General features: G+C 43.2%; 1 protein-coding gene across 9 annotated transcripts in view; it reads right to left on the bottom strand.

Annotated features, from left to right (window-relative positions):
- Window positions 1-20,274, bottom strand: part of LOC18440465 (structural maintenance of chromosomes protein) — a 78,306-nt gene that overhangs the window by 52,608 nt on the left and 5,424 nt on the right. For 6 of the 9 annotated variants that reach the window (XM_088873846.1, XM_088873847.1, XM_088873848.1 and 3 more), the window contains exons 2-3: window positions 19,875-20,096; window positions 18,515-18,610 (exon numbers count right to left, since the gene is read on the bottom strand). Coding sequence is in view for 4 of the 9 variants with exons in the window: in XM_011627348.3 (XP_011625650.1) it covers window positions 18,515-18,610; window positions 19,875-20,096 (318 nt within the window). In the remaining 5 variants the exon portion in view is untranslated. The remainder of the gene's footprint in view (window positions 1-18,514; window positions 18,611-19,874; window positions 20,097-20,274) is intronic. The other 3 variants (XM_088873849.1, XM_011627350.3, XM_088873845.1) reach the window with 1 other exon arrangement.

Below are 20,274 nucleotides of genomic sequence, written 5' to 3'. Positions count from 1 at the left end.
TGGAGGTTGCCCGTATGGGGGGACCTTGGTTTATCAACAAAAAATGCTTGGTGCTTCAAGAATGGGATCCTTCAATTCAACCCTCTAGGCGTACCCGTCATATTGTGCCAGTTTGGATCAAATTGACAAGGTTACCATTGGTATATTGGGAACCAGAAATTCTTTTTTGTATTGCCTCCAATGTTGGCAAACCCATCTTCGTGGACAAACCGACAAAACTAAGATCAAGGGCTAAGCCAAGGGTGTGTGATGCATTGGATCTATATACCATTTGTTAGACTGAAGTTTGGCCGGACTTTTTTGGGAAGGAGTATAGGCAAGAGATAGTCCATGAGTTCATACCCTCGATCTGTTCCACGTGTCAGAGGGCAGGCCACAAGCCCGAATTATGTCGAGCAGGCTTTAGTGCAAAGGTTTCCATCAAGGCCAGTGCAACAATTGTTCCCAATGGTGATATTTCTGTTAAATTACCCTCAGGGGAAGAAGGTTGATGGAAGGTAGTCAAAGGGAGACAGCAGTTAGTTTACAAAAGGAAGGGGAACGAAAGCATTGTTGCTGTTCCACCCTTCCCACTTTGTCAGAGAAGAATAATGTTGTTGTCTCTCTTGCTAACAACAGAGTAGATCCGAAGGATATCATTTCTAATGCTTTTGCAATTCTAGCCAATGTCCATGAGGATAACGAGGGGTCTCTTATCGAGCAAGCAGTTAGCTCTTCTGAGCAAAATACAGTCAACACTTGCATTCCGATAGGCGATTTTGATATGCAACAAGAGTATGAGGTGACAGTTATGACTCATGTTGATAATATTGGTGTGTCTGGAGAGGTCGTGGTTCCATCGCCAGTGATTGGGACGGCACCTGTTGAGGATGGCGACTCCTCGTTATTGTCTCTGGACAAACAGGCTGATGATAAACATGTTGCCCATTCTAAGAAGATATGTGAGCACAGTCCCAAGCAGGTTAACGTCACTGCCATTGTAGAGAATGATGGGGAGGAGTATGATGTTGAGGGCCGTTTAGATCACTTGCTTATTAAGGATCCGAAAACCCTTGGTCATGGCCACAGGGGGACACGCTAGAGGATGGCATGGGGAATATTGTTGGTGATCACAACCCTAAGCACATAGCCGATAAGGTGGATGTTTCTAGTAAACGAGTGCAGGATCATGCGAATAGTGAAAAGCTTCCTCAAGCTCGAACTAGGTCGCAATTAAAAGCTTATTTGGCAGCTTCTGGTGACAAGAGGGGCCATTCTTCACCAGGTATAGATAATACAAAAGGATTAACTCCAGCTTCTATTGGTGACAAAATGGGGTTAACCCATAAGGCTCAGAGTGCTCTTACAGCTCCTGAAGGTAAGGTCCCACTTACCAAACGTCCAAACCTTTGATTTTATTTATGTCTATTGCTGCTTAGAATGTCAGGGGCCTTCGGGGCCAGGGTAGAATATCGGATATTGGGGTTTTAAAAGGACAACATAATCTTGGTCTTATTTTCTTATTGGAAACTAAACTTCTTGTGGAGCTGAGTCGTAGTTGTCTTGTGGAGCTGAGCTGTAGTTGGTCAAAAAAGTTGGGATTCTATAATAACTTTATTGCTAATGAGATTGAGGGTAGATCCAGAATTTTAGTCCTTCGGAATCCTCTAATTTACTCAATCAAATTGATTGATGTAAATGATCAAATGATTACTGTGGAGGCTACCCGTATCTGTAATGGAAACATTTCAGTGATTTCAAGAGTCTATGCCTTTAATTATGTGTCCCAACTATGGTACCATTTGAGAACCTTAGGAGCAACTATTGCTCTTCCCTGGCTGTTACTGGGGGATTTTAATACGCTATTGGATCCCTCGGAATTAGTGGGAGGGAGCAATTCTCTACCACCAGACTCGGGCAATTTTGCTCAAGTAATGATGGATTGTGCTCTTGCTGATCTTAGTGTAGTCAGAGGATGGTTCTTCTAGTCCAATAACCAGTTGAGCAGAAGATGCATTCGAAGAAGGTTGGACCGAGCATTAGCAACCACTGATTGGATTTTGGCCTTCCCTGAATCCAAAGTCCAGTTACTCCCTAAAGGTACCTCAAATCATTGTCCCTTACTTGTCTCTATTTCTGATCTGGGTCCAGTTGGGCCCAAGCCTTTTTAAGTATTTCTATGTGGGAGCAGCATCAAGGTTTTCCAGATGTTATTTGTAATTCGTGGCGAGGCCAAGTGGGGGGGTACTCCCATGTATCGCTTTGTTGTTATACTTAAGAGGCTCAAGGCTGACCTACGATTGAGGAGCAAGGAGGTGTTTGGCTTTGTTGGGAAATCCATTGCTGTAGTTCGACACCAACTATCATCTTAGAATGATAGCCTACACATGGATCCTTCTAATGAGACATTCCATTCTCAGGAAAACGAGTATACTCAGAAATTGCAAACTCTTCTGGCCAATGAAGAAAGATTCTAGAGGCAAAAATCAAGACAAAACTGGTTAAAAGAGGGGGACTCCAACACCAAATATTTTCACTTATCGACTGTGGTCAGAAGGAGGACTGATAGAATTATCTCTTTGAAAGATCAGAATGGGAATCTCTTGTCTACTGAGGATGATATTGAAAATCATAAGATTGGCTATTTCAAAGACTTATTGGCTCAGGAGAGCAATATTGATCAGGTCTTGCAACCATTCCATCTCAATTCTTCTCAAAGGACAAGCTAGTGGATGCAGTATCTATGGAGGAGATTAAAGCATGCATTTGGGATGGGAAGTCATTAAAAAGGATCTTTTTCTGGCCCTTAAAGATTTCTTCACTTAGGGTAAGCTGCTCAAGCAAATCAATTCCACCTTTATTTGTCTGATTCCTAAAGTGGATGCACCTAGGGTGATGAAAGACTTTCGACCTATAGGGTTGTGTAATGTCTTATACAAAATCATCATCAAAATAATTTCTAATCGCCTACGAGTAGTTCTTGCTGATTTTATTGACCCTAAGCAAGCTGCATTTTTGAAAGGTAGGCTTATTACTGATAATATTCTCATGGCAAACGAACTTATGTCTCTTTGCCATAGGAACTCGGATCGACCTAAAATGTGTCTGCAAATCGATTTGAGCAGTGCATATGACAAAGTATCCTGGGATTTTATAGTGGGTAGGATGCATGCAGTGAGTTTGCCTGAGTTATTTGTTTCTTGGGTTCACTTGTGTATTACTACTACTTCTTTCTCTGTTCTGAGGAACGGCTCACCCAAAGGTTTTTTTAAAGGTAAGAGAGGTTTGAGGCAAGGGGATCCTCTATCTCCTTATCTTTTTTTGCTGATCATGGATCTTTTTAGCAGACAGCTTGAGTGTGATATGTTGCAAGGCATGTTTCCCAAGGCGTTTCCTTCAGGGTGTGACTATGGGGTCTCTCATCTCTTTTATGCTGATGATGTGCTTATTTTCTGTGAGGCGTCCATCTCTACTGCCACAACTATGCGTGAACTTATTCATAAGTTTGAGAGGAGTACTGGTCAGATTCTGAACTCATCTAAAAGCAAGGTCTTTTTCTTTGGTGCACCATGGGGAGGACGGGGGCGAATTCTGAGGGAGTTAAAGTTTGTTGAAGGGTCTCTTCCTATCCGCTATTTGGGCCTACCATTATTTCGTGGACATCTAAGGCACAGTTATTGTCATAGTCTGGTGGGTAAGGTGTTCGGTAAGATCGGGTCTTGGCAGCCTTTATGCCTCTCATATGCCGGTCGACTTCAGTTGCTTAAGTCTGTACTGAGGGCGTCATTGGTTTTCTGGTTATTATCCTTCATTCTTCCAAAGAAAACATGTAATATGATAGAGAGACTATAAAGAAACTTCTTATGGGCTAGGGAAGTAGAAAAAAAAGGTGTTCATCTTATAAAATGGAAAACGGTGTGCCTCCCTATGGCTGAAGGAGGTCTTGGGGTAAGAGATATGGCAGATTTCAATATCGCAGGAATGATGAAGTTCGCATGAAGGATTTTGGAAAATCCATCCTCGTTGTTGGCACGGTTCTTCAAACATTGATATTTTAGAAATTCCTCTACTTGGGAGGCTGAAGGCAGAAGAGGATGTTCTCATGTATGGAAGGGGATTTTACTTGGCTTATTTCATTTGAGAGGCAATGTAAAGTGGAATATTGGTAATAGTCAAATGGTGGATTTCTGGATGGACCCATGGTTAGCAGGTCAACCACTTTCAAATCTCCATGATGATAACATTCAGGAATATTTGGGGGCTGCTGTAGGGAGGAGCATTTCAGACTTTTCAGAGGAGTTCCTCAAGCTCGGGTTTTGCTGCATCCCGCATCTGATTCTTTGAGGAATATATAGAGGGAGGTTGAGAATTATACTCTCCCTCTACAGCCCAAGAAGGATTCACTGGTCTGGATTCATTATGGATCATTCTCTATTAAAAGGGCATGGGATTTTATTAGGCATCAAGGTTCATCACAGCCTATCTTCCGTGCACTTTGGTCCCCCAAATGCCACCCAAGGGCGAAATGGTTTTAATGGCTGGCCTTGTATAATCGATTACCCACTTCATTCTTACTACAGCAGTGAGGCATGCAACTGGACTCTATATGTCCCTTTTGTAGTATCTGTGATGACAATCTTTTTTATCTATTCTTCCAATGTCCCTTTTCGCAGGGTGTATGGAGATCAATTGCTTGGAGATATGGAAAAAGGTTTGTCCTTGGTACCTCTGTCCCTGATTTACTTACATGGTGGTTACTTTTCAGGTTTAAATCACATGGACTTCGTAATATTTGGTCTTCCATCTTTTTTATTGTTATTTGGTTTCTATGAAATGAGCGCAACAAAAGAGTTTTTGAGTCAAGACCACCAGGTGAGAGCTTATTGTGAAAAGAATTACCCTGCATGTTCAGGCACTAGCAGAAGTTAAGAAGTGGTCTTCTCATTTATCAGAAAAGGTTATCATTGGTAACCTTCGGTAGCGTGGTCTTTTCCTGAGACTCATAATTACAAACTCAATATTGATGGTGCTTCCTTGAGAAATCCACGTTTAGCAGGTGGTGGTGGAGTTATCAGGAACAGTGCGGGTGGTTTTATTGCTGCTTTTGCAAAGCATTTTGGTTTTGCTTCTAATAACCATGCAGAATTCTTGGCATTTGAGGAAGGAGTGCAATTGGTTATTCAAAGTAATTGTTTTCCAATCCAGATTGAACATGACTCGGCCTTGCTTGTGAATGTCATTCAGAATCGATGCAATGCTCCATGGAGACTAAAGACAATTGTAGACAATAGTTGCACCAGACTGTCTTCTCATCGAAGGTCCATCACACATGTCTTTCGTGAGGCCAACATGGTTTCTTATGCCCTAGCTAAGAGAGCAACTGCTGGCCCTAGTGCTACTGTGTGGCGCCAAAGACCACCAGATTTTCTTTCCTCTCTTTTATTACATGATCTGGCACAAGTGCCCTTCCATAGGGTTGTATCTTAATTGTTTTTCTCTGCTTTTTTAGTAATGAAAAACGGGTAGGGGGCCTTCTCCCCCATTGACTTACCCAAAACAAAAGTACAGGTGTTTCACAAAGCTTTCTATCTAATGTCATTGGGGACATCATACTCCACAAGAAGCAAGACAACATAGCAGAAAACAAAAAATACTCTCACAATTGCGGAATTCAATATTCACAAAATCAGCATCAAAGAGAAGATCCATAAAGCTACAAACTCCTAATCCCAGACGCCACCTAGAAAGTTAACATTCCAGTCCTGATTCACATACCAATCCAGCTACAGTACAAACTCATGAAAGAAGGGGGCATTTGTATGGATAGGTGAGGCCAAGAAGAGTTTTCAACTAGTGAAGCAAAAAATGAATAAGGCTCTTGTTTTGGCTCTTCCTGACTTTGACAAAGTCTTCGAGCTAGATTATGTGTAATATGTCGGAATTGGCATGGTGCTGAATCAAGAGGGCCATCCTGTTGCCTCTTATCTGAAAATCCAAATTATACCCAGCCGCGATACGCTACCTATGATGTGGAGTTTATGATATCATTCAATCCTTAAGCTTTAAGGCATTATCATTGTTACTTGATCCACAAGAAGTTTCTTTTGTTCTCCGTTCATGAAGCGCTAATGTATACTAATGGGCAACGTAAGCTAAATCAACAACATGCATGGTGGGTAGCATATTTGCAGGAGTTTACTTTCGTCATTCGACATAAGGAAGGCAATCAAAACTGAGTGCCAGATGCTTTGCGAAGAAAGCCAAATTTGTCTACTATGACAGCAATTGTTGCATGGTTTGAGTATATGAAGGACCTTTGTGCAGATGATGTTGATTTCAAGGATATATGGGTTCAGCGTCGTGATGAAGTCGGTTGGGATTTTTTTTTTTTTTTTTTTTTTTTTTTTTGAGCAAAAATCAGTGGGAATTTTCTTATTCAAGATGGATTTCTCTTTAAAGGAAACTGACGTTGTATACTTGCAAGTACACTTAGAGAGATTCTGATGGCAAAGCTTCATGGAGGAGTTCTTGGTGGACATTTTGGGCGAGATAAAACCATAGAATTGGTGGAGTCGAAATATTTCTTGCCAACGTTGAAGAGAGACAGTACTCAATTTGTAGAGATGTGTCATACGTGTCAGCCAACGAAGGGGCAATGATAGAACACCAGGCTTTATTCTCCACTTCCAATTCCTAATGCACCTTAAAAGGATGTTAGCAAGGATTTTGCGATGGGTATTTTGCAGACTCAACAAGGCATGGACTTTATATTTGTGGTAGTGGATGGATTTTCAAAAATTTCTTGTTTTATAGCTCGCTAGAAGACATTAGGTGCTACACATGTTGCTAATATGTACTTCAAAGAGGTTGTGAGATTACATAGCATTCCAAAAATGACCACTTTGGATCTGGATATTAAGTTTCTTAGTCATTTTTGGCTAACCTTTTGGAAGAAATAGGGTACTAGATTACGATTCAATAGTTCCCATCAGCCACAGAGATATGGGCAAACTGAAGTGGTGAATCGTACACTGGGAACTCTTGTCAAAAGTATTGTGGGAGACGAAGAATTAATAGCATCTAGCACCACCACAAGTAGAATTTGCCAATAACAGTGCTCTTAGCAGGTCAACTAGTATGAGTTCATTTTTTTCTTGAAAGTTGACGGTTAATATTATAGTAATAAGAGTTTGTACAACTGCAAGGGTTGAGGTAACCCACAGACTGGGACTCTCAACCTAAAACATGGTCACTAGGGAGTGACCTATTCTAGAAAACTAGTTCTAACATTCCAGGGAGGCAAGAGAAAGGGGCTTTAAGAACTGCCCGTTACAAGCTAAAAGACCAGAATCTAGAAGGAGGCGGCCTCCCCACCGTGTTAGTGATTGTATCTTCATATTATGTGCATCTATACAACTACAAAACGCTGGTTCCTAACGGCTTCCTTGGCGAGACGATCTGCGAAGTTGTTGGGCGTCCTCCAAATATGTGTCCATGAGACGTTTATACCCCTGCAAGTGTGCTCAATTTCGTCAAAAATGTGTGCTAGGAACCAAGGAGGAGGGGCCTTTCTAGTGGCCCATAATATTACGATTTTAGCATCTCCCTCTATGTGCAGGCGTAGGCCCCAGGAGGGGTTAAATTTCTTGGTTCCCATCAATAAGGCCGTGGCCTCAGCGGACTGTGAGTCTTTGTGGCCAAGGTGTTCTGAGAATGATAAGATGACCACACGGTTATGGTCGCGAAATACCCCTCTTGCGCCTGCTGGGCCTAGATTTCCCAAGGAGCATTCATCGAAATTGAACTTAATCTCACCCACCGGTAGTGGTACGAGTGCGATACTCTTGGGTTGCGGTGAAGGGTTAGTTGAATGAGGTTCACCCAATTGCGAAGAAAAGTGGCCGCCGAAATCCCAGTAAACAGTTTGTGATAGGTAGCTCAAAAGATAACCATGGAGGTTACCTTGAGGAACAAAACTGGGAGTTCGCTTTTGAGACCACGGAAAATTCATGAATTTCTTTCTAGCCAGATGGACCACACCGTAGCAGCTAGACCAGCTTTCTAGAAGATCCTACCCGACCTCGGCTAGTAAGCTTCGAAGGAACAGGACGTCAACGCAGGGATTGAAGGAGGGGTGACCCAGGATATTCCAAAGAGTTGGATAATTTTACTCCAAAGTTGGAGAGTCGTCTGGCAGTGAATGAACAGGTGGGGGTTTATTTCTTCCTTATATAGGCACATGACACACCTGTTAGGGGGTTGGACACCTCTTCTCTGGTGTAAGTCTGTCGTGAGTGCACGTTCAAAGCACGTAATCCCGTGGAAGGCTTGAACGTTTGGGGGGGCTATGGATGTCCAAACTTTGGAGACCGCCGGGTTTGGGTTTAAGGGGGAAGAAGGCTGTAGGAGTTTCTTGTAGAAGGAGGCCACCGTGAAGGAACCGGTGGGCGATGGAGTCCAGACCAAGGTGTCTGGGCCTAATAGGGCGAGGAAGGTGGAGTGGAGGGAGTCCGAGAGGGACATAAACTCCAAGGTTTCTTTATCTGAGAGGGGTCTCCTAAAGGATGGGTTCCATACTCTGTGGTTGCCTAAAGGTACTATTTCCTCCGATACCAAGGAGGCTTTGTTGATTGCTACAGCAAAAAGGGAGTGGAATCGTTCTCTAAGCGAGGTGTGGCCTAACCAATTATCAGACCAAAATCGCACTCTATCCCCGGCTCTAGCATGGAACCTGATATGTTGTTTAAACGGTCTGAGGGAGGAGAGTAACGATTTCCATACTCCCAAGCGCCTTGTCGTTGGAAAACCCTCAGGCAGCCAAAGGTCATGTGGGATACTATACTTGCTTCGTATGACCTAGGCCCACAACCTAAGAGCACCTAGTTGTGAGTCCTGAGCACTTTGATCCCTAGACCACCCTAGTATTTCGATAGACACATTTTATCCCACGTAATCAGGTGGATCTTGTTTGACGCCGCTTCACCTGACCAGAGGAAGTTCCATGTCAATTGGTCTAGACGTTTGGCTATCGAGGCTAGCATTTGGAAAAGCACATGAGGTAAACGGGAGAGTTGGCTAGGGCTGCTTTGATAAGGGTTGTTCTCCCTGCAAGGGATAGGTACCTTCCTTTCCATCCTGCCAATCTACGGTCTCCTCTGTCTATTACGTTGGACCAGTGGGCTTTCTTTGGCTTCCCCAGTCCCAATGGCATACTCAAGTACAATGTGGGCATGATCTCCACTTTACATTCCCGAGAAGGGATGAGGTTCTTGGTTTGGATGTTGGGTAGGCCTACCCCTATCATTTTGGATTTCGCCATGTTAACTTTAAACCCCGTGGCATGCTCGAAACATATCAGAAAGAGTCTGAGGTTTTCGACCTCCTCTGGGTTTGCATTCAGGAAGACTAGTGTATCGTCTGCATATTGTAGATGAGATACACTCGAGCCATTCCTGCTGCTCGTGAAGCCAGAGCGGAATCCCTCTTGATACATGCAGGAAATGGACTGGCTAAATACTTCGGCCGCCACTGTAAAGAGGAATGGTGAGAGGGGCTTTAGGTGTCCCGTTGATGAGGATGGAAAAGAAAGGATTGGAGTAGCATCCCCTCATCCAGTTTCTCCACCACTCCCCGAAACCCATCCTCATCAAAGCTAAGTCAAGGATGGACCAGTCGACATGGTCGTATGCCTTCTCCCAGTCTATCTTAAAGATTAAGCCCGGTTTTTTCCCGCAGTGGCGAGAGTGTATGCACCCATGGGCCCACCAACACCCCGTCTAGAATCTGCCGGTCCTTGATGAAGGTTGACTGCAAAGGGGAGATGACAAGAGGGAGAACCTGTTTGAGTCTGGAGGCCAACACTTTTGAAAGGATTTTGTAGGTGGAGTTAACCAGGCTAATAGGACGAAAGTCCTTTAATTCCTCAGCCCCTTCAATCTTTGGGACTAGCACAATGAAGGTGGCGTTGATGCCTTTGTGCAGTATTCCATGATGGAAGAATTCCTCAAAGAAAAGAAGGAAGTCGTTCCTAAAGGTATCCCAAAAAGTTTTAAAGGGGGCGATTAAGAATCCATCCAGGTCAGGGGCCTTATCTTTACCCAAATCCTCAATCGCTTTAAGGATTTCAGCCTCGGAGAAAAGCGTTCCAACCAATCCACCCAATGAGATGGAAGAGATCGGAATGGGAGATTTCCCATTCGTGGTCTGGAATATGACGGGGCCAAATAGAGGCTCTGGAACTACTTAAGGATGGAACGTTCAATTTCCAGGGCCAAGTCCAAGATCAGGTTGTCGTCCTTAATCATGGAGATGGAGTTATCTCGTCTGCGACAGTTACCTATCCTGTGAAAGAAGGTTGTACTCTGCTCTCCTGATTTAAGCCAATTAATTCAGGACCTTTGGTACCAGTACAACTCTTCTTTTTTTAGGGTAGCGAGATAGTCCAACTTTATATTCGATCTAAGGCTAGCCTCAGAGGTTAAGAGGCCTCGATTCCTCCATCACGTCTAAGGTTTGGATGGCCTCCAACAAACTATTCTTCGACTATGAGAAATCACCTTGAAGGGAGGAACTCCATGTTTTTAGGGAGTCTTTGAGAAGTTGAAGTTTTTTTTGTAGCGTAAAGCCTGCTCTTCCTGAAACTAGGTGTTCCACCATATCAGCATTAGTGAGGCAAGAGCTACTACTTGGAAACAGGCCGGTTCAAACCTAAAAGATTTGGGACCTCTAGGGACAGCTGAGGTGTCCAGGAGGATAGGGCAGTGGTCGAAAGTAGGTTTAGGTAGGGCTACAGCATGAATCCCAAAGAATAACTCATCCCAGTAGGGGGAGATGAGAAACCCATCCAATTCGGATAGTTTAGGTTGGGAACTGCAATCCGACCAGGTAAACCTGTTCCCTTGAAGCGGGATGTCTATGAGCTCATTACGAGATATGAAATCCGAGAAGTCCAACATTCCTTGGGAAATGTTGGAATTGGAATTCCTCTCGTAAGACCATCTGGTGATATTGAAGTCCCCTCCCATGCAAAACGAGAGGTGAGGGAGGGATGCTACGAGATCCAGTTCAGCCCAAAATAGCGTTCTAAGCTGGGGTGAGTTTGGACCGTACATTGCGAAAAATTTCCACCATACCCCATCTGACCGTCTAGAGAGTAACGTCGTCACCGAGTAATCTCCAATATGGGAGGATCACAGATTGTGCTCCATAGGATCCCAGATCACCAGGATACCACCGCATGCCCTTGTCGCTGGCAAAGAGAGCCACTGACATGGTTTCCTACCCCAGACTTGACGGATCAGCTAAAGAGATGTATCATGTTTTTTAGTCTCAATTAAGGCTAGTACAAGGGGCCGGTGTATAGAGCACGCATCTCTCACTGCCTTTTGTTTGTGCGGCTGTCCCAGGCCACGAATGTTCCAAGAAAGTATTTTCATGATCTCTATGAGGAGGATGAGGAAGCCAATCTAGGGGACCTCCTAGTGCCTGAGTCCCGCAACGGGGTGCCTGTGAGAGAGGACGAGGGAGAAGCCAAAAGTTGTTTTTTTCTCGTAGTTCACTGAGGAGAAAAGGTTAAGAATTTCTTTGTGGCCTTCAGCGTCCGTCGATAAAAAGTGGTGGAGGGGTCCTTCTGGACCGTCGACGAGAAAACCCATTACCCGGAAAATCTACATCATTTTGTCTGTTTGATTTTCGCCTACTTGCTGGTAGAAGCATCCTCTCTTTCATGGTTGTCGTTATCTTCCTTGGATGCCAGAGAACTAGGGCCCCCGGGGGTAGCAGAACCTCACAAGAGGAAGAAACAAGGAGGTCGGCAGAAGACGCGGGGGGAATGTCGCCTGAGCCAATGGAGGAGAGTCAGAGAGCGAGAGAGGGGGTTCATAATCCGCGGGGAATGGACTCGAAGGGGGGGAAGCGATGGGGAAGAACGAGGGGTTGTAGATTCTACCCAAGAGAGGCTAGGGGACCTGGAGAGAGGGTAAGACCTACTTACCCTGAAAGGAGGAAGCCAGGGGTCAGAGGGGTAGAGGAAGGGAGGGCCGAGGGGAGCCCGCTACGAAGGGAAAATGGCCAAAAAACTGGGACCTACCAAGAAAGAATGTTGGGTTGAAGGAAAGATGAAAGCAGGGTTGGGGACAGTCGTTAGCAGGGATGGCCGAAAGAGGTAACAAAGGGTGTCCATGAAGACAGAGAACGGAAAGATTGGGGGTTGAGACTTCACATATAGGCTCGAGGTGGGGAGTGAAGGGTAAGTAGGAGAGAGGATAGGAGGTCGAGGTCATTGGTAGCGAGGTCCAAAACTTGTACCGCCACCACCCCGAAGGGATACTGTGACCAGTCCATCGCAGAAAGGGGAGGGGGGGAGGAAGAATGAGCCACTCCAGGGGGGGGGGGACCGGGGAAGGGAGGGGTATGCAGGGGGACAGGAACGCGAATAGGAAAACATCAGTTGGAGTCAGAGGTTGCGGGGGTGCGGAAGAGGGAGAGCGCGGGCCAAATAGCGGAGGAGGCGAGAGGGAGGGAGGAGGGGCTAAACAAGGCTCAGACCGGGCGGGGAAGACGAAGGGGTAAAGAAAGGCGGCGGAAGGGTAGCAGGGGTAAAAACCGCCTCGATGGAGGTCCCGAGGCTCTCAAGGATCGTCGACTGATCCTTAGACACCGAGGCACCATGATACAACGAGGGGGGAGCTTGCGAAATGTTACCCAAGAAATATGACATGACCAGAGTGGCCATCGAATCGACCCTTCTGAGGGCAGGTCGAATGATGGGGCTCGAGGTCGGAAGAGGAGGCAGAGACAGCGACGTGGCAAGTACGGAGCCCGAGGGCAGAGCGGCACAAGCAAGAGACCCTCTGGTCGAGACACCTGGTGGGTGGCACTCAAGGGTCTTGTCGACGCGGGACATCCTAGAAAACGTGTGGGGCGGCACGGTGTGACTCACCGAAGGAGACCTAGGTGCCGACCCCGAGGGGGCCCGAAGACCCGAGTAGGCTGGAGAGTGAGAGAGGGACGGGCCCTCGACTTGAGGGCCACCAACAATACCGCGCTGGGGCCCGACCTTGTTCCCGTTCCCATGCGAGGATTGCCAGACAACGTCAGCGCAATGGTCCACTAGGCGAAGTGATGTTGCAGGGTGAGGCGGTGAATACGGCGGAGATGGCGCGATGTGCGCTGAAGGCGGCGATCGAGACTTGCGCCAGGGTCGCCTAGGGTCTGACCTTGATTTACAGTTGTCATAGGGACGTGTCGACCTAAGGGTGACGACATCAGAGGGGGCCAACCGTTGATGGCTGCCAGAGGTGTGTCACTTCCCGGACACCAGATTTCAGCCCAACAGTTTGAGCCCTAGAGGTTTCCAATCAAGTCGTTGGTTGCAGAAGGAATCAGAGGCCAGAGACGTCATGGACCAGGAGATTGAGAGGGGGAAGAAAGAGTCACCCACCCTAAGCCATATGAAGTGAGGGATATGCTGAGTGTTAAAAGCCTCTACCAGGAGGCGCATGGAGCCGAGAGGAAGAAACTCTAAAGATTTCCAGTGGATGGCAACCAAGGAGCCACAGGCTTCGGCCACTTTCTTGAAAATCATCGGCGACCACGCATGAAGAGGGATGTCAGCCACCGCTATCCAGATTCTCTGCTTTCTGAAGGACCTCTCTAGAGGCGACCAAGACCGAAGTTTCAGAACCGCCCTTTTGAAAGAAGGGGGAAAGCTAGCTTGAGAAATTCTCGCGGAACACTCGAGCGAGGGGAGGCTGAAGAGGATCGTACCCTTGGCCATGGCTGACAAGTGACCTAAGGCTCACCCCAGAGTTGCAGCACCCATTTCTCGATGCCCCTTATATCGTCCCTCCTCAGGGAGAAGGATCCCGCGATAGAATCTTGCAACTTTACAGTTAGGGGGTGGGACACCTCCTCCGCTGTGGAGAGAATCAGAGGTTGATAAAGTGAGCTCCTTTCCTGTGGGCTAGACTCCGAGACAAGACAAGTGACGCCCTTAACAAGGCCCTTAACGGATGTTTTGGGCACCTGGTTGAGCAAGGGGTAGCAGGAGGCTACTACTTGAGCGTATGTGGCCAAGGAAGCAGCTGATCGATAGTAGCGGTGTGAGGTTGAGGGATAAAGATTGTAGATAGCATTCCATGCTGAACGAGGGGAAGGAGGAAGGGAAGGCTTATCCATTTGAAGTCGCATATGGGCAAAACCCTACCCACTCACTAGATTCAGTTCCTATCCAAACTAATAAGGAGGGTCAAACTACTATTGATAAGTTCGTTAAGCAGATGAAAAAAGTTCATGAGCAGGTGCAAGCTGATTTGGAAGGCGACACAACCAAGTTGGTGCAAACCTAGTAGCTCAAAGCTAGGGTTTAACAAAGAAGAAGATAGGGAAGATCCAAAATTAGAGAAAGATTCATAAACCAGAGATAAAAGAAGGAGCACTTGCTGCTCTAGGGTTTTGAATAAACTCCATAACAAGATGCTTCATTATGCTTGAGTACATCTCTTATATAAGAAAACCCTAAACAAGACTTAATCCTAGCCATCCAACTAATCTAATCATGGCCATTTATTATAAAAGACTTTAAGTGAATAAAAGGACATAAAAGACTCTAGAAATTACTACTTACGCCCCTAAGTGAATAAAATGACTCAAAAAATAAATAAAAGACATAAAAGTACATATTCAATGACTATTTTCCCCTTCTACAACGCCTCTTGTAAATTTTAAGATTGTCTCTCTCATCTAGATAATCACAGTAGTATTCTGAGCTACATCACTAGTATAAAGAAGCTACAAATAAACATCGTCATTTCAAGGAATTCAATTGTGGATGATTTGGTAATGGTGTATCTTAGAAAGGAGAGGCATCCAAAAAATACAACAAGCTGAAAAACCAGAAAGCATGACCATTCAAGAGTTTGAACAAGATGGGGCAGCAACAAGGTCACTTCGCTTTCATATGTGGAGACTTCTGATGTCTTCAACGTTGCTGATTTATCCAAGTACCATGGGCCAGAGATTGATGAAGATGAAGTTCGCAACCCCTGGACGAGATCTCCTCGACGAGGGGAGAACGATGACGTGAAAAGTGTGTCAAGTGGAGAAATTGAACACTATCATCTGTGGGAGTTGTAGATTCAGCCAAATGCACACATCTATTCGGAGAATACCAACCCAAGCAGAGGTACTAAGAAAAATAAGAAGAACAAGGGCTGAATGGGATTTTTGGTTTATTTTAGGATATTTTTCCACTTGTTTTTTGTTTAGTTTTAATTTCTTTTATTTTCTAGTTCAATGAGAGACATTCTAGGTATTTTACTTTAAGTTAAGTTATATTATTTAAGTTATTTTAAGTTGGTACTGTTTTAGTCATTTTCATTTTGGTTAGGGGCATTATTCACTTCCGTAATTAGACAATGAATAAAGGAGGTGTGTGGGGCACTACTGGGGCTAGTCACATGATTTAACCCAAAAAAAAAGACAGAGAGAAAAGCTTTAGCTTTGAACCCTAGCTGCGGTTTGAAGAACAACCCCCTACGTTTCTTCAGATTTGTGTGTGTGCTTTGCCCTTGGAACTGTTACTTTTCTGTTTTCTTCATCAAAAATCAGAATCAGAATCTCAGAGTCTGTTGGGTTTGGGGATAAGGTTACAAGCATACTTACGCTGAGTAATAAAGATCCCTAATTCATCAGTTATTGGAGTAACTATGGACTTACGTGTCCTTCATATAAAAGCAGCTAAAGTGGGATTTAGCGGTGCCTTGAATCAAATACTTGAGACAGCCCAGCTGTCAAAATCTCCTATACAGAAGTTTGCCGATTTTGTAAGTTCCACTGTTTCATGAAGAAATGAATCTAGGTTGTCTTCTGCCAAATGCTAGATATCATGCCATAAAATGAGTGGCTCCAGCTATTGGTGAATACAACATCGGGCTTCATCCACTATTGGGAAAAAATTTATTTTTCACTCGATTATTATCTGTTGACCCAGTTATGTATCAATAAATAAAAGAAAGTTGATCCCAGGTTTATATCAAGAAATAAAATAAATTTGGTCGTTTCACGAGAAAGTAGTAGACGTCATTTAGTATTTTACATGATTCTTTATTTTTTTATTATTCTAGGTCACTTTGCATAGTTTTTGACACAACCTAGGGAAAAATTTATGCTTCAATTTTAAAGTGTGTTGTTGCAATATATCATTTTTAGTTCCCTAAATGTGATAGTCAGTTCATTATTTATTTATTTATTATGGGATTGCCCATAACAATCAAAAAAAGAGTGCCCTGAGGATGTTGTAGCATTTTGAAAACCACACTGGATCTACCAGTTTGACTGACTTGGAATGGAATAAATTCTGTTTCTGTTAAGCCTTGGAGCAGGCTAATCATCTGGTCCAGTTGATCCTAAACTCAGTAAATCTAGAGAATGGGTCAGAACTCAGAACCAGGTTAAACCAGTTTGGCCTAGAACCAGGCTGAACCAGCGAATGAAACCACCCTGTGCTCACTATTTTTCCTAACAACTTATAATATTTTTGTCTCACTTGGCTCTGGACCTTGCCCTTCTTCAACCTGGCCGTCAGTTGTCATTTCAAAAAATTATTTGAGGCAGTGTTACTGATTGATAAGTTGACAACATATAAGGGCTGAGTTTACTCCCTTCAATACTAGTCAAAAACATGAAATACACAATAATCTGCAGGAGAAACATCACCATGAACATCTGCAGGAATTCCATTTATAAGATGAACAGAGATCCGAACAACCTCTGCCCACTAACCACCAGGAACACTGGGTTGCTGACACACGAGCCATCTCCATAATATGTCAATTCTTGTTCCAACTTCCAACCAGTTTGTTATTGGGTATGTGGACATGTGCACTGGTGGATGATAGCATTATGACTTAAAATATCTTAAAACTTCTAGATGGGTATTCACCACCAGAATCAATCCCGGGAGTCTTAATGTTCTTTTCAAACCGGGTTTGAATTATTTTGTGAAAGGCAAAGAACACATCACAATCATCATATTCATTTTTCAAGAAGTACATCCAAGTATGATAGAAATCATCCGCAACGATAACACAATATTGGGGATGAATTTTGGAAAAAAGACAGGAGAAGGGCCCGAGACGTCACAATGAACAGGACCAAACATATTCTCACTTCTACTTTCAAAGATAAGAAAAGGCAATGTCGATAGAGTGTCCAACCAACACTTATCACAAACTAATTCACTATTAAAATTATGAAGAAAACTGCATGAAGAAGGAACAGTTTCCAACTTAAGTAACTTCTTGAGCCTATCAAAGCCAAAATGACATTGACGCCTATACTATAGATGCCAAGTCTTGAACACTGAGGTACTGCAATTGATGAACTACCACTAACAGGATCTAAAACTAATCTAGGTAAAACAGTTGACACACTTTATGATCTTTCCCAGTCAGCTTCCTTGTCAAGATTTTCTAAATTAGGCAAACATCACGAATAAACAGAACCAAGCAATTTTGATCGGTTAACAGACAAGCAGATAGCACATTAATGGTAAACTGAGGAAACAAATAATACAATGCAAGTCTTGGAAAAAAAAGTGTGTTAAACTGAGCCTACTCCATTGATACTGGGTTTAGATGAGAGGGACTGATTTTCTTCAAAGAAAATTGAACAGGATATTAATTTTATATTCCTAGTCAAATGACTGGTTGGACCAGAATCAAGAAACAGGAAGACTAAGATGATTTGAATAATGCATGAGGTACCCTAACAATGAAGGGCCAGGAATGCTTTAAAAACCTGCTAAGTTGTCTCCTCAAAAAGAGATCCATGAGCATTAACATAAGAAGCACCTATGGCCTAGGTTTTAAAATGATATCACAGTTGAAGAACTCATGATACCAGAACTTGAGGAGGAAGTGAGAGTGGCTGCTCCAAGTGCTCCACAAGCAGACTCCACTGCTCAAGAAAGACTTGCATCAAGTTTATAACCTCTTGTCAGCTATAGTCTGATAATTAGTACGTCCATACTCTCGCTTTTTTTTGCTCCCTTTTAGAGGTTCTTAATAGGTCCAGTGCTTTAAACTTGTTTCCATGCAGAAATGACACAGGTTAAGCAGCCCTGGGGAGATTCATGGTGGTACAAGGTTTGGACCCATCAGATAATAACTATAAGGCGTTCATCATCCACAATGGTATCTCATTTGAACTTTTGAAGTTTCGCATAGATTTTCAAGTAGAGTTATTTCATTGTTTTAAAACAACAGCAGTTTCAAAATAGTTCACAGGACACGACTCACAAATAATATATAGGCATCAGCAAACAGAAACAAAACATAGATTTCCAAGTAAATCAACAAACAAGCCACCAGTTAGTCATATGCCAGGGTAAAACAAATAGAAAAATGAAAATCGTAAAAAGTTTGCATCACTTCTCTTAGTTTCATTTGATAGAATAATATGCAGTCTAGCACTGTAAGTTATAAACATACTAAATTAGATGATCATAAATAATATTTCCTGTATGATAGCTCACCATAGACAATATTATTCCTTCTATAGCTTGACTATGAAGAAAGACGTCACGAAAGTTCATCGGTTCTCCAACCATATCAGAATCAAAGTATAGGACCTATTCATATAACCATGAAGAACAAGATTACAACACACATGGAAAGTAGCATATCTCAGTATTAGATTTGACAATAACATCCAAAAACCATCTAACTGCAAACCAAAATTGTGCACAGTTTGTGGTGAGAGCATAACAGAATAATTGGTTCATACAAATTACAAGCAATTAATGTGTCCTTGAACGAACAAGCCAAAATGGCCAGTATCAAGATCAATCAGGAAAGAAAAACAAGCTACACGTAACAAAAATTGCCAAAACATGGCATAGAATATCCTGACTCTCACAAGAACCAAACACTTTCTCAGCCAATAAGTAGGAGAGGCACTTTGCATTTGACTGAAAATACTGACAAGCAATACAGCACAATATTCTGATTCAAAATCCACTCAAGGGAGTACTCCAATATATAATCTAGCAAATTTCAGGAAGTGGAAGCATGCTGCCAATGGATTCATTGATGGATTACTTCCTACACTTAACTCCAAATCTAAGAAGTAGGCAGCCGAACCAGGACACTCACCCCACCCCTCCCACTTGTCATATTAAAACCTGAAAATTTCTAAAAAGAGTAGGCATATCATACCTCACAAATGCTCCAGTCTCATTCAGGATTTATTTATCTGTCTGACTTAAGTTTATGCTGAACAAAAGAAGAATTTTACATTAAGCAGTTACAACAAATTCTTCATATTTTTGTTTCAATTGACAAATATAATGAACTCTTCTGAAGAAAGAAATCCCTATATAATGAACTCTGCTGAAAGAAGGAAATCCCTCTATGCCATCTTAACGTTCCGCAGCTAAAAACAAAACTAAATTTGAAGAATCAAACAGGGAAAAGAAGGTTTTTTTTTGTTTTTTTTTTAAGGGGGGGGGGGGGGGGGGGGGGGGGCGGGGGAGGGGTTGTTGTCACAGGGAAAAAAAGAGAGTGAGAGTGTCATGGGCATTTTGGCTGGGTTAACAATATGTAGTAATGTAGCCAAATGACACCTCTAAAAGAGTGATAAGAATAATGCAATTGTTGGTGACTGAACATGACATAGAATAATGTACAATGTTATTCGATGACACAATATTTTGCTCTTTACAGTTTCTCACGAGATTTATTATCAATATCACACATATGGACTATAAAAGCAGGTTTGGGCTTCATACAAAGAAAGCACCACCATAAAGTCAAGAACAACCATACAAATTTGTATGTGCAAAATGAATATTGGAAACATAACATAGAATCTTCAGATTGAAAGTTACAACTTACCAACAGGGCCTTTCTTGGTGATAAGTTGGTGTCATCAAGAACGTGAGGTGACTCCTGATTTTTTTCTTTGTTATCACCAGAAACTTCAGATGCCATTTCAATTTCTTTGAGTGCAAGCAACCATCTTCTTAGTAGCTGTATCCTTTCCATCCCTCTGCAGGACACCGCAACTTCTTCCAATCTTTTGACAGTATGCTTAAAGCTTTTGAAATTGCGAGCACCCTGGAAAAAGTAAAACATATAACTGAATTAATTCCAAACAAAATAAAATGTAAAGACGTTACTAGTGGTTTAATCATTTACTGCGACAAAATGAGGATCAATGCCACTAGGTGATGAAAAATTCAAATGGCAGACAAGACCAAAGCTTGTTGATATGAAATTTTATTATCAAATTTTA

The sequence above is a fragment of the Amborella trichopoda genome, chromosome 8, assembly GCF_054954075.1.
Source record: "Amborella trichopoda isolate Santa Cruz 75 chromosome 8, AtrichopodaSantaCruz75HAP2 v2.0, whole genome shotgun sequence".
Classification (NCBI taxonomy): Eukaryota; Viridiplantae; Streptophyta; class Magnoliopsida; order Amborellales; family Amborellaceae; genus Amborella; species Amborella trichopoda.
This window is presented reverse-complemented; position numbering and strand designations above follow the sequence as displayed.